The sequence below is a fragment of the Homalodisca vitripennis genome, chromosome 3, assembly GCF_021130785.1.
Source record: "Homalodisca vitripennis isolate AUS2020 chromosome 3, UT_GWSS_2.1, whole genome shotgun sequence".
Classification (NCBI taxonomy): domain Eukaryota; kingdom Metazoa; phylum Arthropoda; class Insecta; order Hemiptera; family Cicadellidae; genus Homalodisca; species Homalodisca vitripennis.
This window is the reverse complement of record NC_060209.1, coordinates 151,580,028-151,600,523: the sequence shown is the minus strand read 5'-3', so window position 1 is coordinate 151,600,523 and position 20,496 is coordinate 151,580,028. Positions and strand designations below refer to the sequence as shown.

The 20,496-nt window shown below is 31.9% G+C and overlaps 1 protein-coding gene across 2 annotated transcripts in view; it reads right to left on the bottom strand.

Annotated features, from left to right (window-relative positions):
• Positions 1-710: 710 nt before the first annotated feature.
• The window catches only part of LOC124357654 (protein mini spindles), a 93,877-nt gene continuing 74,091 nt past the window's right edge, over positions 711-20,496 (bottom strand). For both annotated transcript variants that reach the window (XM_046809632.1, XM_046809633.1), the window contains 6 exons: positions 19,109-19,302; positions 17,445-17,607; positions 13,516-13,692; positions 12,824-12,970; positions 11,772-12,101; positions 711-1,568 (listed from right to left, as the gene is read on the bottom strand). In XM_046809632.1, the coding sequence (XP_046665588.1) occupies positions 1,479-1,568; positions 11,772-12,101; positions 12,824-12,970; positions 13,516-13,692; positions 17,445-17,607; positions 19,109-19,302 (1,101 nt within the window). In that variant the 3' untranslated portion in view covers positions 711-1,478. The remainder of the gene's footprint in view (positions 1,569-11,771; positions 12,102-12,823; positions 12,971-13,515; positions 13,693-17,444; positions 17,608-19,108; positions 19,303-20,496) is intronic.

The following is a 20,496-nucleotide window of genomic DNA, read 5'->3' as shown; positions in this document are numbered from 1 at the left end:
ACATTAACGCTTATTGTGGAGATAATATTTTTATTATCTTTGTACCCACCACCTCTATACTGCAATTACACTAAAATCTAGGTATTTTATTTATTTATGGATAATATCCTATATGCATATTGCAAGTCTTCTCCTTGATGAACAAAAAAGACTAACTCAATACTGTACAAAAATTAATTACTGTTTTTAGAGAAGTTTATCTCAGAAGAAGTTTGTACAAAATGACAGTTGTCGAGAGCATCACTATCACAAATGAGTTAACATCGAGACTAGAGATAGTAATGCCACAAAAGCACCAACACAATACACTCAATACTGCTGGTAAACAAAATAAAGTGCAGACTTATTAGTGAACCTCATATATAAGATACTTCCACATGAAAAATAATTCTGAACTGTAAACAAAATGAATTAGTTTTTAACTTACAAAAAGGAGTTTACAACATTATAATTTGACGTAAAAAATTCTATGCAGACTAAAGAACTATCAACGGGGGTCTAAAATATGTTTTTAGCAAAAATAAAATTGCAAAAGAATATTTTGGAAAACTGAAATAAACAGCATTAGAAAGTAACTTTTTTTTATTTATTTTGAAGAATTGAAAAATGATACTAATCTTATCAACTTAAAGGAAGACTCACACACAATGTGAGAGCTGGTGGTTGGAGTCAAGAGAAAGTGTTGATAGGATAAATAATTGAAAATTGTGAACATTAAGATACTGACTGTTTAATTGCAATCTTTTATCAAATAGCCTAAATTTGGAATTATATTAAATCAGACTTTTGGTTTATAAGCTAATTCTTGTAAAAACTTCATTCATTTATTTCAAATGTAATAATTTTAGTATTTAATATATAAATTCAGTTATGTTAAGTTCATACAAAATTTAAATATAGCACGATAAAAAACATGAATATTGCAATAAATAGTGAGAGAACAAACCTGCTAAATGTTTAGAGATTTATCATTTATGCTATTGCACAATATCAAAATTGCACACAATACTGGAATGATACAATTTATATTATTTGAGATATATCACATATTACTTTTTTCTCTATGTACTTGAGGCTCTTTTAGATTAATTTGAATATACTATTAAAATGTAAATTGGTAGAGATCATATAATGGGCTATAACAGATCATTTCTTATCCTTAATATAAAAGAAAACTCAATTTAATCATAAAAAATTCCTTAAATAAGTACCGGACAATAAATATATAATCAACATCGTCAATTAAAATAAGCAGCTGACAGTGTTGCAAAACTTAGAATATTACATAGTTACTTAAACATATATTAAACATAGAAGTGATAACTGATTTTAAACTGTAGTTATCCGAACAGTGTATAAAGCTATTTTACATATTATATTCTACAATTCTCAAAAATTAAATTAATATGGACAGAAGTGGTTAACAGTTAAACAATATTTTAATAGGGTTATGTACAAAATAAAATGAAACCAGGATTTCATCTTAATGTACTCCTGACTCTCTCCAAACGTTTGCGAAGTGCCTCAACTTCTATCTCATCTGTCATCAGGCTGTCGCCACTGATATCCTGGAAAAGAACAGCATTGTTATCATGTGTGCATTTCTCACTAAGTTAAGTGTCATATTATTTTATCCACGGATCAAATAATTTTCTCTACTGTGTCTACTTCTACTAAGGGATGGCAAAGTCATGCATTCATCAAGACCTTTTGCTCACCCCGGATGTATACCATGAGACCAATCAATTTACAGTTTCGGGAATTCTACAAATTGCTAAAAACAACCGATCAGGTTCAAGAATGAACCCTTGTCCTACCAAAGATGGTGAAATACTCCCTTGCTATTGCAGGACAATAAAAGAGCAGATGTTCAGCAATCTCCTCCTGTATGTTGTCATTTCAAAATTAACAGCCCAGCTGTTAATTTTAAAACACGATAATAAACAACTAAAATTCCAGCTATTTTATTATGTGGCTTTGTCCTGAGACTTTTAAATTGAAAACATACATAATGATGATTTAGGTAAAATACCAACAGAAGATGGAAATGTTTTGGAAGTATAATATTATGGACTCATTATGAATTGCATGTAAATATTTTTGAATTTTTAAAATTCCTGCCTTACTTTATAATTACTGAAATGATAAAGGTGTTTTTTTTACAATTTCCACTATTGTAACTTAATTTCCAATAATATTTCAACTTAGTATCAAATAGGAAAAACTAAAACTGCAATATTTGCTGAATGAGTCATAAAAAAATCTCCCATAAAGCCTGTAAAAATAATGTTTGTACTATAGAAAACTAAGATTTTTTATTATATTTAAGAAGTGTAGTTATATGTCAAGACAAGTATAGGCCTGTAGTTTAGAATCCGTTAAATTCTAGTGACGTAGTCTTATACTCCACATGTTCTCTAACGAAACCTAGAATTATCTGCTGGTATCACCATGACAATGTTTCTGCTAACCATCTCACTACTCAAGCAAGTTTTTAACTTTGGCAAATTCTGAAAAACGTTATCTTTGGAAATATTTTTGATATTTATTGTGCATATCTGTAAGCCTAATACAATACTATTTGTACTTTATTTCTGTTAGTATATGACATAATTATTATTTAATAATCAATACTCCTAATAAAGTAGTAAAGTATTATTTGTTTTACAAAAACTACTTTTGTTTCCTCTTTCCTTCACCACCAAAGATATGCATTCCACCTGAGCTCCAAACATTGCAAGTCTTCCTGGAGATAATTTTTTTATAATAAACTTTTATTACCTTCCCCTTCCAACCCCTCTCCTCCAAACCTACAAATATTGAGTTTTATTATTTTAGGACAGTTGCAAAATCACACAATACCTCCATCATAAGTTAAAAATTATACATGATTTCTGTAATTAGCTAATTTAGCCAGGACAGAGTACAGAACTTAAGGAGTTCATGTTTCATGTCTAAAAATTTACTTTTTAGACATCTAGACCACAAAGTCAAGTGTAATTTAGATGAAGAGGTGTTCTCATTGTCTCATTAAGTCCAAAGTTGTAAATTTCTGAAGCAAAGTCTGTGCCAGTTTCATATTTCAGACGCTGCATTAATTAAATGGAAGGTTGTTGTAGCAAAGTGTGAAATGAAGCTGAACTCAACATTTACACTGAATCAACCATTCCTACCATGGATATGTTATTTGTAGAAAACTCGGTTGCTTCGCGCTGCTTTGAGATCTTGTGTAAAATATCGTAGTGCACTCCATTGTGTACCTGGCAATGAGAATAGCTCTTCATCTAGATTACACTTGACTTTGTGGTCTAGGTGCCTCTGTATCAAAATGTTGCAAAGAGTTCCTTTTGAACCTTTTCGTCGCCGACTCTTTTAGGATCTCTTCAGATGGACATGGACTTCAGATTCCAAGAGTCAAGTCTGTGACAGAGTCAGATTCCAGGTGCTGCATTAAGCAGAAGGTGAAATGGAGTTGAAAGGTTAAACGATTGATAATAGTCTTTGTAAATAAATCCTTAGCTTAGAGCACATTTTGTAATTGTATTAAGAATTTGATTGTGTTAACCACACTACACTATATATATATATATATATATATATATATATATATATATATATATATATACACATTGTATTATGCAATCAGTGGAATGTCTCATGATTTTTCCTTTATATTATAACAGACAAAATAAGTTTGTATTCATGGGGTAAAATATATCAGATATGAGATTCTCAAAGTATCTTAAGGGTTTATTACGCATGTCCTGCAAGTATATTAAATACTAGTAAAACTATTTAAAAAGATGTTCAAATGTTAGCTCGTTTCACATCTCCTAATATGTTTGACCTGCTTATAATGATGCATCAAATTTTTCATGCTTCAACATTGCAGTACAACATATTTTACCAGGATTAAATAGGACAAGAAGTTGTCCGGATAAACAAAAATCTGGGTAAACCAGAAATACAGTAAAAAGCAGTAGATCATAAACAATAAGGAATGTTATAAACAAAATTAAAAAATGTATTTAATAAAAATAAATAAATAAACTTATTTATAATTTATTTTAAAATTTATATACAGAAAACAAATAAAAAGAAATTTTATTTACTATTCAATAACAAAACTGTCAAGTTTTCAAATTTTGGTACCATGGGAAGTACGCTATTCAGACGTTTCAATGTCTTCATTTCTGCTGATGTAGTGTTAGATTGTTGTTTAAAATAAACCAGCCAGTCTAGCTGCACCATGGCATTAGAATGAGCCATTCCATCTTCTGATTCTTCATCATTTGAGTAGTTTTCACTGTTCTATATTAACATTGGAGAACAAGCTACTGATACAATTCCCACCTCGGTCATTGCACTGACGCTATTGTCAGTCTGACTCCAATAATTTACATCTTAAAAATTTACATTTATCAACCTCTTGTAAGCCTACTACATCATTGTTAATTAGTTATTATATTGTACACATTACAATGAACGCCATACATGTGTTAACGGAAAAACAAATTATGCTAAAAATGCAACAAAAATTTATTTTCCTTAAAAAAATTGGACTCCCTTCATCATGTAAAACCAAAACGGATAGCCTTGAGATTTAGATAAACAAGGTTGTACTGTACAACATTAATAAAACCGCACAAAAAATCATGGGGTTATGGGCTACAAGAGTGTAAGTAATTGAATGGCCATTCTGTTATCTGTTGAGTTATCAATAAAAAATGTTGTATATATTGGTTTCAAGTAACCCTTTTCATTCAAATACTTTTTTAAAAATTAATGACTATTAAATATAAAATTTGCTGTTTTAGGACATACAACTAGTAACAAATATATACCGTACTCTATACGAGTATATTTCAACTCCATTATTCTTTAAATCCGTGTAATACATTATTTTTTAATCAACTGAAAAAATATCTATTTTACAAATATATTAATATGTGTTAAGTTTTTTGTACCAATATTTTCAGGGTAAAATTTTAAAATATACGATTTAGTTATTTTAATGGTTATTTACACTTTTATATCCTAAAACCAAACCAATTTAAAGAAACATTTACTATAAATATATACTTTTACTTAGTCTTCATCAAAGTAAACCCAAAATAATCTAGTTTTATGAAAATAATAATAAATATAAAGAAAAATTAACAATATATATTGGTTTACAAATATGGCTAGCAGATACGACAGTAACCCCCAAGTGAATATTATCTTGTCTGTAACTATTGCACTTTTCATAAGTATTGTCAACCTTGTATTGTTCTAACTCCCCTTATTCTGTTTTATAAAGTATCCAGAGGTCGAGGCTTATGAGGATAAGCAGAGAACAACTTCAAAAGGAGACCAGCCTCTGTTTAAATTATCATGTAATTTCAAATTTTATATTTTTGTAAGTGGTTCTAGTTTTTTGAATCTATTTTGTCAGCCCACACCAAACCTTGCAGAACAAGTCTTGTACACCAATCACCACAATGTAATCATTATTAACGAGGTTGAATATTCTGCAGTAATTTACAAGGATGGGAGTCCAGCAACGTTTTTAAAGGTTAGTAGTTCCCTGAGAGCATTCAGCGAGAGGAACTCCTCTCTACCATCTCTTCCCAAAAGTACACTCCTGGTTTCTTAGTTTTAGTTGCAGAAATTTTAACCAATTTAGTTCCAATGAAAATAAACAAGTATGAGGATACAAGACAAGCTACCTTAATCATTAAGTGAGGAATTTTTCAAGCTTGCCAAGGGATAAAAATTCATTTTAAAAATTGATTAAATTAACTTATAAAAATTATTTAGGTATCAAAATGGTTTAGATTCCACAACCTTGTATAAATGTAATAGAATCTCAGACTACATCAGCTGTATAAGACGCAGTAGAAAGTAAGGGAAGTGAGCAAATCAGTACCATGAAAGATGCTCAATGGCAAGACACACTTGGGTGGGGCGTGATAGAAGTACCTGCCACTTGAAATGACACATCTCAATATCTTCCCTCCTATGTCTAAATCTCTCATCATCGGTCAATACATTTTGTGCTACAATATTTTTCTAAAAGTACCTTCAACAGCAAACTTTTAAAGCGACCAACATGGGTTTTACTGTAGCAGCCTATCAAGATGTGTAAACACAAGCAGATTGGTAATGGTGGTTGCCGTACATAAACTCCTCTTAGAGGCTCGCTCTCTACACGAAAAATCTTCTCAATCACATTATTCTTCATGCTAAAAACTGCTACAAAAATAGCACAGTAATATTAGTGCAATAAGTTCTATTAAAACGTGAATGGTGTTAAAACACCACTTGAGTACAATTCTGGAGAGAGTTACAAAATTAATCAAAATAGTTTCTGCCATGTAATGTCTTATAAAAAGTGGAAAGTAATTTAAATTTGTATACTATAGTAGTAGATTTGTACATACAAAATATTTACTGAAAGGCACGTTATATTTTATTATTCTTCCATAAGAATCAAAATTCGACAATAAAAATTATATAAACAAATGCATTTATAAAAAGTATATTTTGTTTTACAGCCAAATAAACATGGTTTAAATTATTTGAACTTTTATTTATTTAGGCACTCACCACATTAATACAGTATGAAAAAATTACGAAGGTTATACAGTAACTGAACTACGAGGATTACCCAGAAAGTAAATTGCATGTGAAAACACCCGTAAAAGAGTTGGCAATACATTACAATTGGTTTATTGTGCTTAGCCAACAAAAAACATATTAACGACCGCACTTCACAACCCGTAAGATTTTCACTTGTGTCACACATTTTAAACTGATATTGTAAAACAACAAAGGAGCGACAGTAACCTGGCTGGATAGCCACTGAACAGAGAAATGCCCTAACATTAAAATGGCAGCGATAGTCCTGCCCCTAGTGATTACAGAGCAAAACGTAATTTACTTTCTGGATAGCCCCTGTATTAATATTCTAAATTCAATTACAAGGTATAAGAACCAGTCTCTTTTAATTAAATTATGTAAAAACATGAACCTCTTCAAATATGACTGTGACATAGGTGGCACAATTAACATGTGAACAGCAGTCTTCTTGATTAAGAAGCTATTACCAATTAATCAGCCAATTATTGATGTTCAATTAATGGGGCAACTAATTCAAGATTTTGCAAATTGATTGATCTGTATCAGATACAACAAATTTATTCGTGCAACTTCTTCAAAATCCAAATTAATCCAACCTTGCCTATTGCTAGCAGTGTTAGTTAACACGTTAGCTGCCACGTTGGGCCAAATGGACCGACGCTCTACATCTTTAAGAGATTGCACGTCGGGTAAAGTGGCCCGACAGCATAGCAATGACGGTACCCGCCATTTTGATTACCTTCGTGCCTGTGCTGCACCCTGACGACTCTAACTGAAACTGATTGAACTATGAAGAGTTCTGCTACTAACAGAATGTTGTTTGTTGTGTTTATTTTTGTTATTAGTGATATGAATGAGATTACTACATTGGACATTTTGTCGGGCCACATTGCCCGACGGGTATTTTTATCGGTGTTAGAATATAAAATAATAAGGTTTTAGCCTTATTATTGCTACCAGGAAGAATAAAATATATGATTTGTTATTTTACAGTAAAAAGAGATTTATTTCATAAGTTTCACAAAAAGTAAATGTAGTAAATAAAAAGTTGTATCTTATTTATTTTCATATTTTTTACTTTCCTTACTATTCAAATAATTCAATCTTATAAGTAAAGAAAAATAAGTAAATACAAAATTACCCTATACAAAAGATGAATGAAGATATACTATTTGTGTATAATTTTGAAGCATGTTTCACACAAAAATGGTTTTTCTGGACATTCACTGCAAAACGTAGTTACTTGTGTCAAATTTCTTGCTACCTTACGTCCTTTTTCCTCTGATACATTTTTGTAGCACAACTTGCACACCTTTCTTTGTCGGCGTTTTTGTACTCCTCCACCAACAAAAGCAGATGACGTCAGGTAGTGGTGCCCTGTAGTGGTCACATTTGGAATGCGTGGCTCTTCCTGCACGTTCATCAAGGAACAGGCCAATTCCTCTCTGAACTTAGTGATAGAGACTAAGTTTTGTTTTTTTTTTATTATGAGATGTAGTGTGGTTAAGAAAATTATTGTAGGCCAACCAACTATTTACCACTGCAGTTCCAAGAAGAAGTTCTTCAACTAGTTTCTGGAACCAACGCATTGTCTTCCGTACTGCAGTGTTATATGATGACATTTGATCGGATACGACTATCCCAACCTTCACCTTATTGTAGTCAACGATGACTAATGGCTTCATTACATTTGGCCCTCCAACTTTTTTTTTGGTCAAGGACGACGTACTTCGGCCTATGGAATGTGGAAAGCATGTGTACCTCCCTTTTGTCTTTCCACTTGGTAACAACTACACCATCTTTATTTTCGGAACAAACCATTTCACCTTTACTAAGTTTTTGTTTTAAAAGGTTTTTTGGTAGGCCTTTACGACTTTTTCTCACGGTACCAGCAAGATGTGTTTTATTTGACAACAAAGCATTAGCCAATTCTACTGATGTGTAGTAGTTGTCCGTATATAACTTGTGGCCCTTATTTAAAAAGTTTGTCATGAGTTCCAGTACCACTTTAGTCGCACCAGATCTGTCTTTTGTCACTTCTACACTACCTTTCCCCATGTATACTTTTACTGCATAAGTATAACCCGTTTTATCACACAGCTTGAATATTTTTATCCCATACTTGTGGGCCTTTCCGGGAATATACTGCCGGAAACCTAGTCTACCACGAAACGGCACCATAGTTTCATCAATAACTAAATCTTGCTCTGCTACTTTCAAAGTGAAGAATAAATTGTTTAGTGCTAGAAGCAGAAGTTTTATTTTACCAATTCGCCCATCTCTTTTGAGGTTTTCATTACCGTTAAAATGCCAGAAACGTAAGAGTAACTGAAACCTGTTTCTACTCATTATTTTTCAGGCAACTGAGAATTTATACAAAGGGTTTTTTGACCAATAATCACTGATTCTTGGAAGTCCTACTAAACCCATATATAAAAGAAGGCCAATAAATTGTTTCATTTCCCCATGATTGGTATTTTTCCAGTCTTTTAGCATACTCTTATGACTTAGTCGCAGCTTTGAAATTACTTCATTTGCATTATGATTAGTTTCTACAACCATAAGTTCAACTACTTCATCTGTCAAGTAATGACGAAAAAAATCTATTGGTTTTCTGTTGTTCGGTAAACAAAAATTAAATTTTGTTGTCTGAGTGAACTGAAACGTTTTCTGCTTACCCTCAAACATTTCCCAGCCCAAATCATTGTCCTCAGCATTTGTAGAAATAAAAGAAATACCTGTGATATCTGTAACTGTTCCATTAGTATCAGTAGAATTAAGTTCCACGTTTGATTCTTGATTGTCATCAGAGTAATATTCTGAATCAGTACCAGGAATAAAGTCTAGGTCGCTATCAGTGTCATCCGGTATATCACTAACCACCATTGACTCCACACTGTCATCATCACTTATTTCGGCAAACAAATCACCCGGGGAAGACGGATTCTCAATCATATGTTCGATTTCATCCGTAAGAAGATTATCGCCACTCATTTTTACCGATCAATAGTATACACGCACACAACTATCGAAACATTACTTATAAAAAAACACAATGTAGGATTCCAGTAACAAAACGCGTCAATTGGCACTCAGCTATGTGGAAAAGGCGGGTTAGAAGTAAGCTGAAGCAATTGCAGACAGAGAACTAAAGCGCGGGAATTATTCAGGCTGCACATCAACAAAACGGAATATCCCTGAATCAGGCGTCGGGCCTATACGCCCGACGGCAAATGATTTATGTAATATATCGCCTTGTAAAAAGCTCTGTCGGGCCAATGTGCACGACGCTTTATAAACGTAATAAATTTACATAAATCATAAAATCATGTTCATTAGTAACCAAAGAAGAGAAAAATAACAAAAGGTTACAACAATTTATCTTTTAAAAATTTGGCGCTTTAGCGCTAAAACGTATTTTTCGGGGTTGGCAGCTAACGTATTAATCAGCCTATCATTACTGACATCATGATTCAAACAACCGGGTATTTTTCATAGTTACCTTTTATAATATAGTAACAAATTAATGACTAAAATAATAGGAACACTTATTGCACTGTTGTTTTATAACGGTTTACATTATATTAAATAATTTTTAATGTGAGAAAAATAATTAACTACATATCCTACTCTATGTAGTTTCCAAACTAAATGTTTTATGGGCTTCTTGTAAACCAATTTTAGAGTTTGGACGAATTTTTTACTTATAAGAATATAAATTTTTAGTTTGTTAGTGACAATACGTTACTCGCATACATAATTTAGTGAAGCAATGCTGTTATAATGGGCACATATACTGTAGGTATGTTTGTTTATGTACATCTATCTATGTATGTATGTGTATGTTTTTTCTCATCACTGTTTTTATGCTATCATATCTGTCGATGTTTTATTTTAGATATATTGTAATGCCTCCTCTGACTTGTCTTAAGAGGCTTAAGTGCTTATTTGACTTTTTCAATGATTGTAAAATTGATACAACAATAAAGATGATTTATTTTATTTTTACAATTATTATTAAGATTCTAACTTAGAAAAAGGCCCTAAATCCACATTACTGTTTTAAATCATTCTACACAAAAGTTAGTGACTATTTTTTCAAATTTACAACACTGAATTAAAAAGTCATCAACATCTTTCATATTATGACATATGTAGCTATTTACACAGTATTTGACATGGTTCACTGTTCTTTCTTTAGTAATTTAGTAAAGTATTTTGCACAATAATAAAGGTGCAATGTAACTTGGGATAGTTCACACATCCATCACTTTCATTTGAATTATATTCATAATCACTGCAACGCTGTCAACTTCCAAATCACACATTTTTATGATCCACCATTATACATAATGTAAACAAACTGTCAGGTAATACAGTTACCAGCTGATAACAAGCAAAACGTACAACAAAAATCAGGCTAGCCACATTCATGAAAATGAAATAATTGAATTAGTTATTGCATCCAAAAACTTAGCAAGGGATATCCCAACGATATCTAGTGGAAAACGGTACACAAAATGAACAGCAATGTTAAATTTACACAACATAATCAGTGTATGACTCAGCATTTGATCCCAGTGTTTCTACTCCAATGGGTTAATGTTGAAATTATCAGCTAATATTTTGTTTTAGTTTTTAAAATGCAATGTTGTTGCTGAATGCAACAAACAAAATGTAGTAACAACAAAAAATATAATTAATTTTCTTCTAATTAAATTCTAATTCCTAATTAAACAAATAACATGCTTGAAATAGTTTTGACTGCTTCTGCATAGCAATACTTTCTACACAAAATCTAATGTGAAACCACTGTGAAGAAAGCACAGCCATTCTAAACTCATCGTGGTTTATTTGCACCATGGACTTACAGTGTGAGCATAGTGGTCACATTGCTTCTTTCTTTATTACTTAGTGCTCCAAGCAAATAGCTCAGAGTTTGAAAATGAAATTATATAGTTTTTCTAACAGAAAAATCTGTAATAACTTGACTGCTGATGTAGTTTTGTTGGATAAACACTTTATTAAGCATGGATTTCATGTTATTAACAATTTACCTTGGTAACAATTTGAATGCTTTTTAGTAATGAAATAAAATAATGAAAAGGACAAAAAACAGATATAACGCGGTTTTAATGAGAACTAACCAGCTGTGGGTGCCTGGTAGGGAGGGGCTCGGGCTCTTCTGGCTGATGGGGAGGTGAGAGTGGAGTCGGCCGGGTTGCTGCAGCAGGTATGTTGTTCCAACCCGCCTTGGCCTGCCAGGCCCGCAGGCGCTGCAGATACTGACCGGAGTCACTGTCCTCCACCTCAAGTTTGTTGTCTGGCTCCGGCTCGCCTGCCATACGCCTATCCGCTTCGATACTCTTCAGACCCCGTTCTATGTACTCCTGGAAGAACTTGGATGACTTCTGCAGGAATGGGTTGATGTCCGCATCTGGATACTGCTGCTTGAAATCATACAGCAACTGAATTCCCTGTAACAGAGCACAATTTAAGAATCACATGATTTATCTTCAAAGATCTATTCAGTTGACACTGCTATTGAAAGGTTTATTCCTTACTCTCTTCAAAATAATCTGATGAAAAAAGAAAAATTCATTGTCTTGATTTCTTATTATGGATTCAATTTAAGTTTTTTTCTTCACTATCAACTCAAGATAAATATATATATATATATATATATATATATATTTATTGGCTCCTTAATTTTCAGTGTTTTTTCAAAGATTTCTAACAATGGATATGACTTCAATTACTTTCTATTAGTACTGTAGCTGTATACTATTTTTTAAACTACAATTTCTAACCATTACCGAATAGAAATTAGCAGTGGGCTGATTCATTAAGTTCATTTAAATTTTTTTCTAGTAATTACACTAATAGCAAGTTATTATTTGAAAGGAGTTTCATCACTTCTTGTAATATGATAGCTTCTTTCATATAACAAATCAATATTAGCTTAACAGTCAATTTGTTGATTAATTGTGTAATTCAATAATGATTCATTGATTTTTGTGTGTTTTTAATGTGAAGATAAATTATAATATAATATAAATCAATATAAATTTACATTTACAGACACAGGTGCGGCTTACTGCCTCTTCTCCTGTATATACATTCCAATTTTTAGTAGGAACCAAAAACTGTATTAATATTGTTATTAACATAAACAATAAATGGTGGAGTAAACTCTTACCTCATTAGTCTCATCGCGGTTGCCGATCTTGCGGAATATCTCGCTGAGTTGGTCATGAGTAGACTTGGACAGTCGCTTTGACTTGACCTGAATTTCTCGGTTGTCTGGAGCACTTTCCCGCACCTTGTTCTCTGACACTTGGATGTGCTGCAAAGTTATTATAGATTGAAAGTTCGTTTATCAACATGTTTTAACAAGCCATATCGTTCAAAATAGATCCACTGATACTTCACTAGTTGACCAGTTTTGGAATCAAGTCTTGATGGCCTCTTTATGAGTAGACTTCAGCTAAGCCATCACATTTTGCATTACTTCATTCTTGGTGTCTCAAATTAGGGAACAACCAAAATCAATGATATTATTTCAGGGGAGTAGTAATACAAGGAAACTTTGTTTTGTCAAGACGTTTTAAACCAGGTGGGAAGAATTTGCTGGAACACTGTACAGGACATTACCCTGCAGATCTGACCGACAAAGTGCTATATGCATCCAAAAATCCATTCCTACAAATTGCCAAGTTTAGAAAAGAAATTTATTTACCTAATCTTTACCGTAAAGGATATCCCAGAACTTTTCTACCCACCTTTTCAGGTGTTATTCCTGGACTAAAGACAACCAAACAAAAGACAACCAACTGAACAAACCCGAATATCATATTCACCTAAGACTGTTTAAAGAAGTAGAAAATTTACCTTGAGTAGTTTTTGCACATAAGTCCAAAGCTCGGACTCTGCATTGACCCCTCGTACATTTCTCACAATCTCTCCAATAATTGGACCGTTCAGTTTGACTATAGTATGCATTATGGTCTTCACCGTCCGTAGTGGGGTGTCTGATGGCTGCTTCTTCCACCAGCTCGATGGATAGTCCTAAACAGTTCAGTAGTGTCTGATTATGAGAAGATATCTTATCTGTTGCTATATCTAAAATAAAAACGATTTTTACAAAAAAATTTTAAATTCTAAAATCGGTTGCAACAAAAAGTTCGGATTGTGTGATGTTTAATGGTAATCAACAATAACTGCTTTATAAAAAATGAAATATTAGTTAAGTTATAAGGAATCAATTAGAACAATAATAATGAACATTACTGTATATTTTAATTCAATAGAAGGATTTAATATTTAGCACAATAATACTTTTCTATGTGTTGCTGAACAGAATAAAAGCTATCACCCACCACAAAATCTTAATATGGGGGTGATCTATTCTCTTGTAAATAACAGTTTCAAATAGATTAACACATTAGTCAGTTTCAAGTTATATAAAGTATTTAACACTTTTAGCCCAGTATTTGATATATTGGGTATCATATGTGTTGCTTAAAACACCTGATATCCATTATATGGATGCCAGTAATTTAGCGAAAATGCCAAATGTTTGTATATCAGATGCCTGCACTTAATTTGTTTACTGGCTTTTGTAATGCCCATAACAATCATATTTGATACAATGCTATTTAACAAGCTACATATTTTTTAACATGTTGTTTCTCTTTGTTAAATCAATTTTTTCTGTATTTACAGTTAACCCTTGATAGTTACGGGACCAGGAGAGTGTAGACAGCCGAAAACGTCAGACTACTAAAAGTTAGCTGTTCACTGAATTTAACCCTAAAAGTCAATTTGTAGGAAATGAACAAACCCAATGTTGACTTGAATCTTACTTGAAAAGTGATCATTTTTACAGTTTCATTTGAATATGTGACTAAAGGCTCTCCACAGAGAAGCCAAAATATTTCAATATTATATTTGTGTTAGTAATTTTGTAATGTAGGGTGAATTAAAAAACTTAAAAATAATAATGACACTTGCAGTAAGCCTGAGAATGAAAATCATTTACATTCATAAATTTCATAAATTTTATTGTGTTATCTAGATCGTAGACTACCCCAAGTAATAGGCATACTATGTTTTTTTATATCACAATTAATTAACCATAACACACTAAAATGTGTTGATATGATTAAAAATTAATGTTAAACACAACTAAGAATTATAAGAAATGGATTTGTTTCATAAATTATGTAACAACTTAAAAATATTCAAAAGTTGACCAGTTTTCAGATAAAAGTAAAAGATATAAATTTTTCTACAAATTTTTTCTTATTACACATTTTTGCCTCAGGCAGATTAGCAGGTGTACCCAGTATCAGTTGAAGGATTTCTGGCCGACCTATAAATTTAATTTTACACATACCTATTTTAATTTAAAAGGGTTAACTATGGCAATTCACTTACACCATTACAATGTTTGAGAGTATTTAAACAAATTTAATTAGATAATTAAAACTAGACATCCAAACTTAATTTTGAATGAGCTAAATCGAAACACATTAATTGTATCCAAACATAATCTGGAATCAAAAGAAATAGAAAGATTACATTTAAATAACTATGTAATCAATGCTTATTACTGTAGAGATTTAACCCTATAAGTGGCGGTCATTTGTGGTCTCAGTGGCAGGCCGTTTTTGGGCAAATTGCCGTGATCGTTAAACTTATTTTTAGAAAATATTATCTAAGTGATAACCTAACAACTATATATATTTTTGTTTTCCTTATGAACTATAGAATAAGAATAAATATAATATTTGGTGCCTTACCATTATTTTCAGATTAATATCATTGTAGATGTGTAAAAAAAGTTTTTTAGAAAAAATAATTTTTAAGTTCTACTGTCCGTCACTTTGAAACTACTCGAGCTACAAAATAATGTCAAATTCACAGAATATACACAATTTTATTCTAAACAAATTACTTCTTATACATTGTTTTCTATTTACAAGAACAAAAAAGTTAGATGGGAAAAACTAAATCTATGTATAAACTGGTTTTTTTTTACTCTCGAGTCACTAGAAGGGGCTTGTCTTTTCCTCCCAGTAGTGTAGGGCCTATAATAGTATAATATTGGCTTAGTTTGTCATAGCACAGTATATTTCGTAAATATAAAACAGGAATTGTCTTATCGCAAACCCCTCCCCATCCTCAGACAGAGGTCAAAGTCGAGCGATCTAGTAGATAACGTGACTACAGATTCTCGCCGCCCGTTCAGCTGGTGCGCCGCATTCTTGTACTTTTCGTGCCGAAGTGTCTGTCGAGTGTGTCGCTCTGTTGTACTTCCGTGTTTTACTGTGTGTGTAATAGATTAGTGATGGGTGACACAATGAGAATTTGGGTTTTACCCCGGAGCGAAGAGGGGGCCATTCGTTTTTTACAAGATCATGACTAGTTGCCTACATCTAAAATATGCGTTGCGGTCGGCAATTGCTACTGAAGGCGGAAATCCACTAGACTCACTCATCCTTGATATTGCTGCTTTCTGGGCGTCACAGGAAACCCATTAACAATGAATAATCATTGTAAGTTTGTAATTGAAGAGTTGCTTTTTCGTTCTATAATGTTTTTTTTCTATAAATTTATTTGTTTGTGTTCCTCATACTGGTGTAGTCGGTATAATCCCAAAGTACCCCAACATTTTCCATGACGAACGAATAACCTAAACATTTACCGGTAACACAAACGTGATAAACAATAATATACTGACAATAACAGTACGCAAAGTCGCCAAAAAAAGCAGTGACGAGACGAGTAGACAGCTGTTCTCTCGTCTGCCGCCAGGTCAAACGAAAACCGTCGGAATCATTTAAGCCAGCAAACATTAGTAACATGAATACACACTATACTATATGATATGTATAGGAAATTTCATGGAGAATACGATAGTTCAAACTAGGCCTAAAAATAATGGACGGTTGCGGAGCAACGGCCTTAAATGTGAAGCGATGGCTGTGACGGCGCTTGCCACTTCGCGGCGGCGTGAATCATACGTCTCAGACGGCGCTTGCCACTTAGAGGGTTAACCACAAAGAGTGGTGTCTGTGATACTGAAAATAAAACTGTGATATAGAAAATAAAAAAGCGACATGGGTTGGTACAAAACTTTGCATTTAGGCTCTCAGTAAAATTCGGTTCAATAAAAAATTACAGAGAATTTGGTTTATTTATGTAAAAAATAACATTTCCAATCTCAATAAATTGAGTTGAAATCAATAAAAACTAATAGGACATCTTGATTGCACTTCAAATCAATAGTTAGTTTGGTCTATATTTGAATGTCAAACAAATAAAATGTTATGGACAGTTCAATAGGCTTTATTATGGTGCATTAATAATAAACGCCCAATACAAACAACATGTGTTATCCTAAAGTAAGATAAAATCTGTCTTCAAATGTAACACTTTGTGTCACTGGACAAATAATGTATACAGTATTTACAAAGTGTGTTACTCTTACTATATAATATGGGCCGTTAAGGGTTAATACGATTTAATCACTCAAACTACAGTATTTCTTAAATAAATTTAAAATAAATTATGAAATTTTTAAAGGAAATTCAGAAGAAAGTTTATTTGTTTAAATTTAAATTATTGTGACTGTACTAAACTGACTTCACTTGTTACAAAAACAAAATTAATTTTAATGTAGAGTTATATTACATTGTATATCACTACAGCAGTTATTCTTTCCTGTCCTTAGAATAAATATCCAAAGTTAATTCAGTTGTGCACAAAACCATGAGTACGAAATATTACAACTAGAGATTAAGTAAGTTACTAACCCTTAGAAAAGCATGGATTTCAACAAAAATTCTGTCGAACTGCATGTCATTCCAGTCATCAAGGAACTTGATAACTTTCCATATACACTTCATGAGCAACTCCTGGTAGTGGCCTTGGAGGGCTGGGTTGCTTACTGTGTCATAGAGATTCTTTACGAGAGCACTAAAACACATTCACATAACTAAGGATTACAGCCCAGATTACATGGAAACAACCCTTTACTATAAAACAAAGTAGTCTTAGCTGTAAATATGATTCTTCTTACACAAAACTTATAAAAAAGTTTATATATTTTTTTACAAACATCTTTGTAGGGTTTTAGCAAAAAGTGTTTTGGAAATTGTAACAGACATTAACAGATTTAATTTAAAAAGATGAAACTACGTAAGAATTAATATGGAGTTAGTCTGATTAAAATAAGCAATTTTTATTCACTGATTTTTGTGACATCTGATAAGAAAAAAATATACAATATATAATTCATAAAACACGTATACTGGTTTAATTTGTTTTATTTTACAACCAGAGACCAAATCTGCATTGTGCTCAAAAGAAAGAGCTCTATTTTTATTATTGCTTCTTAAAATGTGTTTGAAAAGTCAAGAATAACCCAATTTAAATTGGATGATAAGTAGGGTTTGGATTTCCACTTACGTACGAAACCTAAAGCTGAAGATTCTAAAATTAAGTTTAATTAATAATTATAAGCATAAATAACTTTACCAATAAGATCCTTATTTTAAAATGATACACTTTGACCATGTCAGTGACCAAAGACATTACCCAAAAACGACGCTTAATTTTGTTTTGGATTCATTTAAGTTGTTTATTATATACACTTAAATAGTACTTTAGTAGTCAGATTTTCATCATTCAACTTTTGTGTCCTTTTAAACTTTTTACCCAAACATAGCTAAACCACAGGTTAGGTACCTCGATACCATTTTAGGTTATAATATAATAAAACACCTGCCTTCCAATGTTTTAAACATGTCGTGAAAATAATACAAACTACAAACAAATTGTCCATGTGGTTTTACAATAAATAACATGCTAGAATTCAAATCTCATCATTTAATCAGTGCTGCCACATGTAGGGAAACTATTACAGCAAATTTCCCCTAATCAAAACAAAAACCACAGAACTGTGTGCAAAATGTTTCACCTTAATACCCTCCTCGATCTTGGGCTGTATTTTTTTTCCACTGTTGCCTAAACAAGTTGATTTTATGCTTTAGATTCAGTTTTTGTGAGATTGCTTGTACAAAGTTTTGTCATTTTATAGGTTTAAAATGTTTAATCAGGCAAAAAAAATCCTAATTGCATTTTATCTCTTACCATACTACCTATTGTGTAGAAATAAAGAAATGGAATCAATTCAGAATTTAGACACAAGAATCAAAATCTTAATTATGGAAACTCTTTGGATTATATCCAGTATTCATTTATGTAAGGAAAAACATATTCTTGGTTAAAAAATGTTTTCCCCACAGGTCTTTGAAATTCACACTCTGTTCTTGCTGTATAAATTTCATATTTATTTGAAGTTTGTATTAAGGAATTCAATAAACAGTTTTTGAAAAGATAAGAAATTGATTTTCTTCCTTAGCAGTTACACATACGAAACAAGCAATTTACCAATATCACTAGGGTGTAGACCTACCAAATAATAGCTGTGTGGTCAGACTTGTCCAGGATTCGGATTACCACGTTGTTGACAACACGCACAAACATATCTGTGCCAGGTTCCAGCATTTCTAATCGCTTTTCTGTGAGCAGCATGATAAGTGTCTTCACTGCTTCCCTTAGAGTGTCTTCCTTCACATTCCGGCTCAGCTCTGGGTAGTTGCCAAAAAACTGATAACATCAATATTTCAATCAAATTCAAAGTATCTTTTGACATAAATTTTGAGAGAGAAAAAATAATACAAAATACACCATTACAATATTTTTTACAGGTAATTGACATAAAAACCACTCCAACATTAATCTAGGGGAGATGCAGTACTCTAATGTTACAAATATTAGCAAAGACAACACTATGTCAGGTCTTTGAGCCACATTTGTCAGATCATGCAGGAGTACTTGCAAAACTTGTTTGGTATACATTTTAGACCTGAAAATCCAGTTTGTTATCCAAGTAAAAATATTAGGGACTTGACTGCTACAACAGTTTTAAATCTACACGCTTAAGACATGTTAGCTAAGAGACTCTAGGCAACTGTATTGCATGTCTGATGTAGAAGGTAGATAGTGAGGATTTTATTTCCATTCAGACAAATTCTTTTAACGAATGCTGCATAATTAGACAGGTTAAGATACAAAATTCTAACAGGCCAAAAATCAAATGGTTTATACCAGAACTGAAAAAGATGAAGGAATTTGTAATTATATTTCATGACAAATGCAAAAATCATAAGGGTACATTAGGTGAAATGTTAACACAAAAAAGCATATATTGAAGCAAAAAGAAATTAAAAAAACAAAATAGTTTTAGAAAATAAAATGTAATGAAAACTTTGTTGCACATGCTTCTAATAAATGTAAAGCCATTTGGAACATTATTAAAACTGAATAAAATAATTGCAATGGCTGTAACAAATCTAGTCAAGGTGGTGTTATTGATTCATACATTTAATGAATATTTTGTCAATTTAATAAGTTAGATTTAAGTAGTTATAATAAAAATGTACCTGAGGATCAAGCTATTAATTATATACAAGAATATGTTGTGAACTGTTTTGAAGATGAAGAAAATTTTAACTAGGAAATAATTAGACAAGTCGATATTTTGAAAAGTGTAAAGTCTCAGTTCATGTTGTAGTGAGAATTACTATGGTTTTTCAAACTTTATTTTTAAAGAAATAGTTTTAAAACTCCTAAACTTTCTTTTTAATATGATATTAGAGCAAGGGTATATCCTAGGTCTTTTAAATTAGTGAAAGTGACTCCAATATTTAAAATATGAGACAAACATGTTACATCTAGCTACCAATCAATATCTCTGGTTCAAATTTTTAGTAAGGCATTTGAATTTTGCGTTAAGCAGTA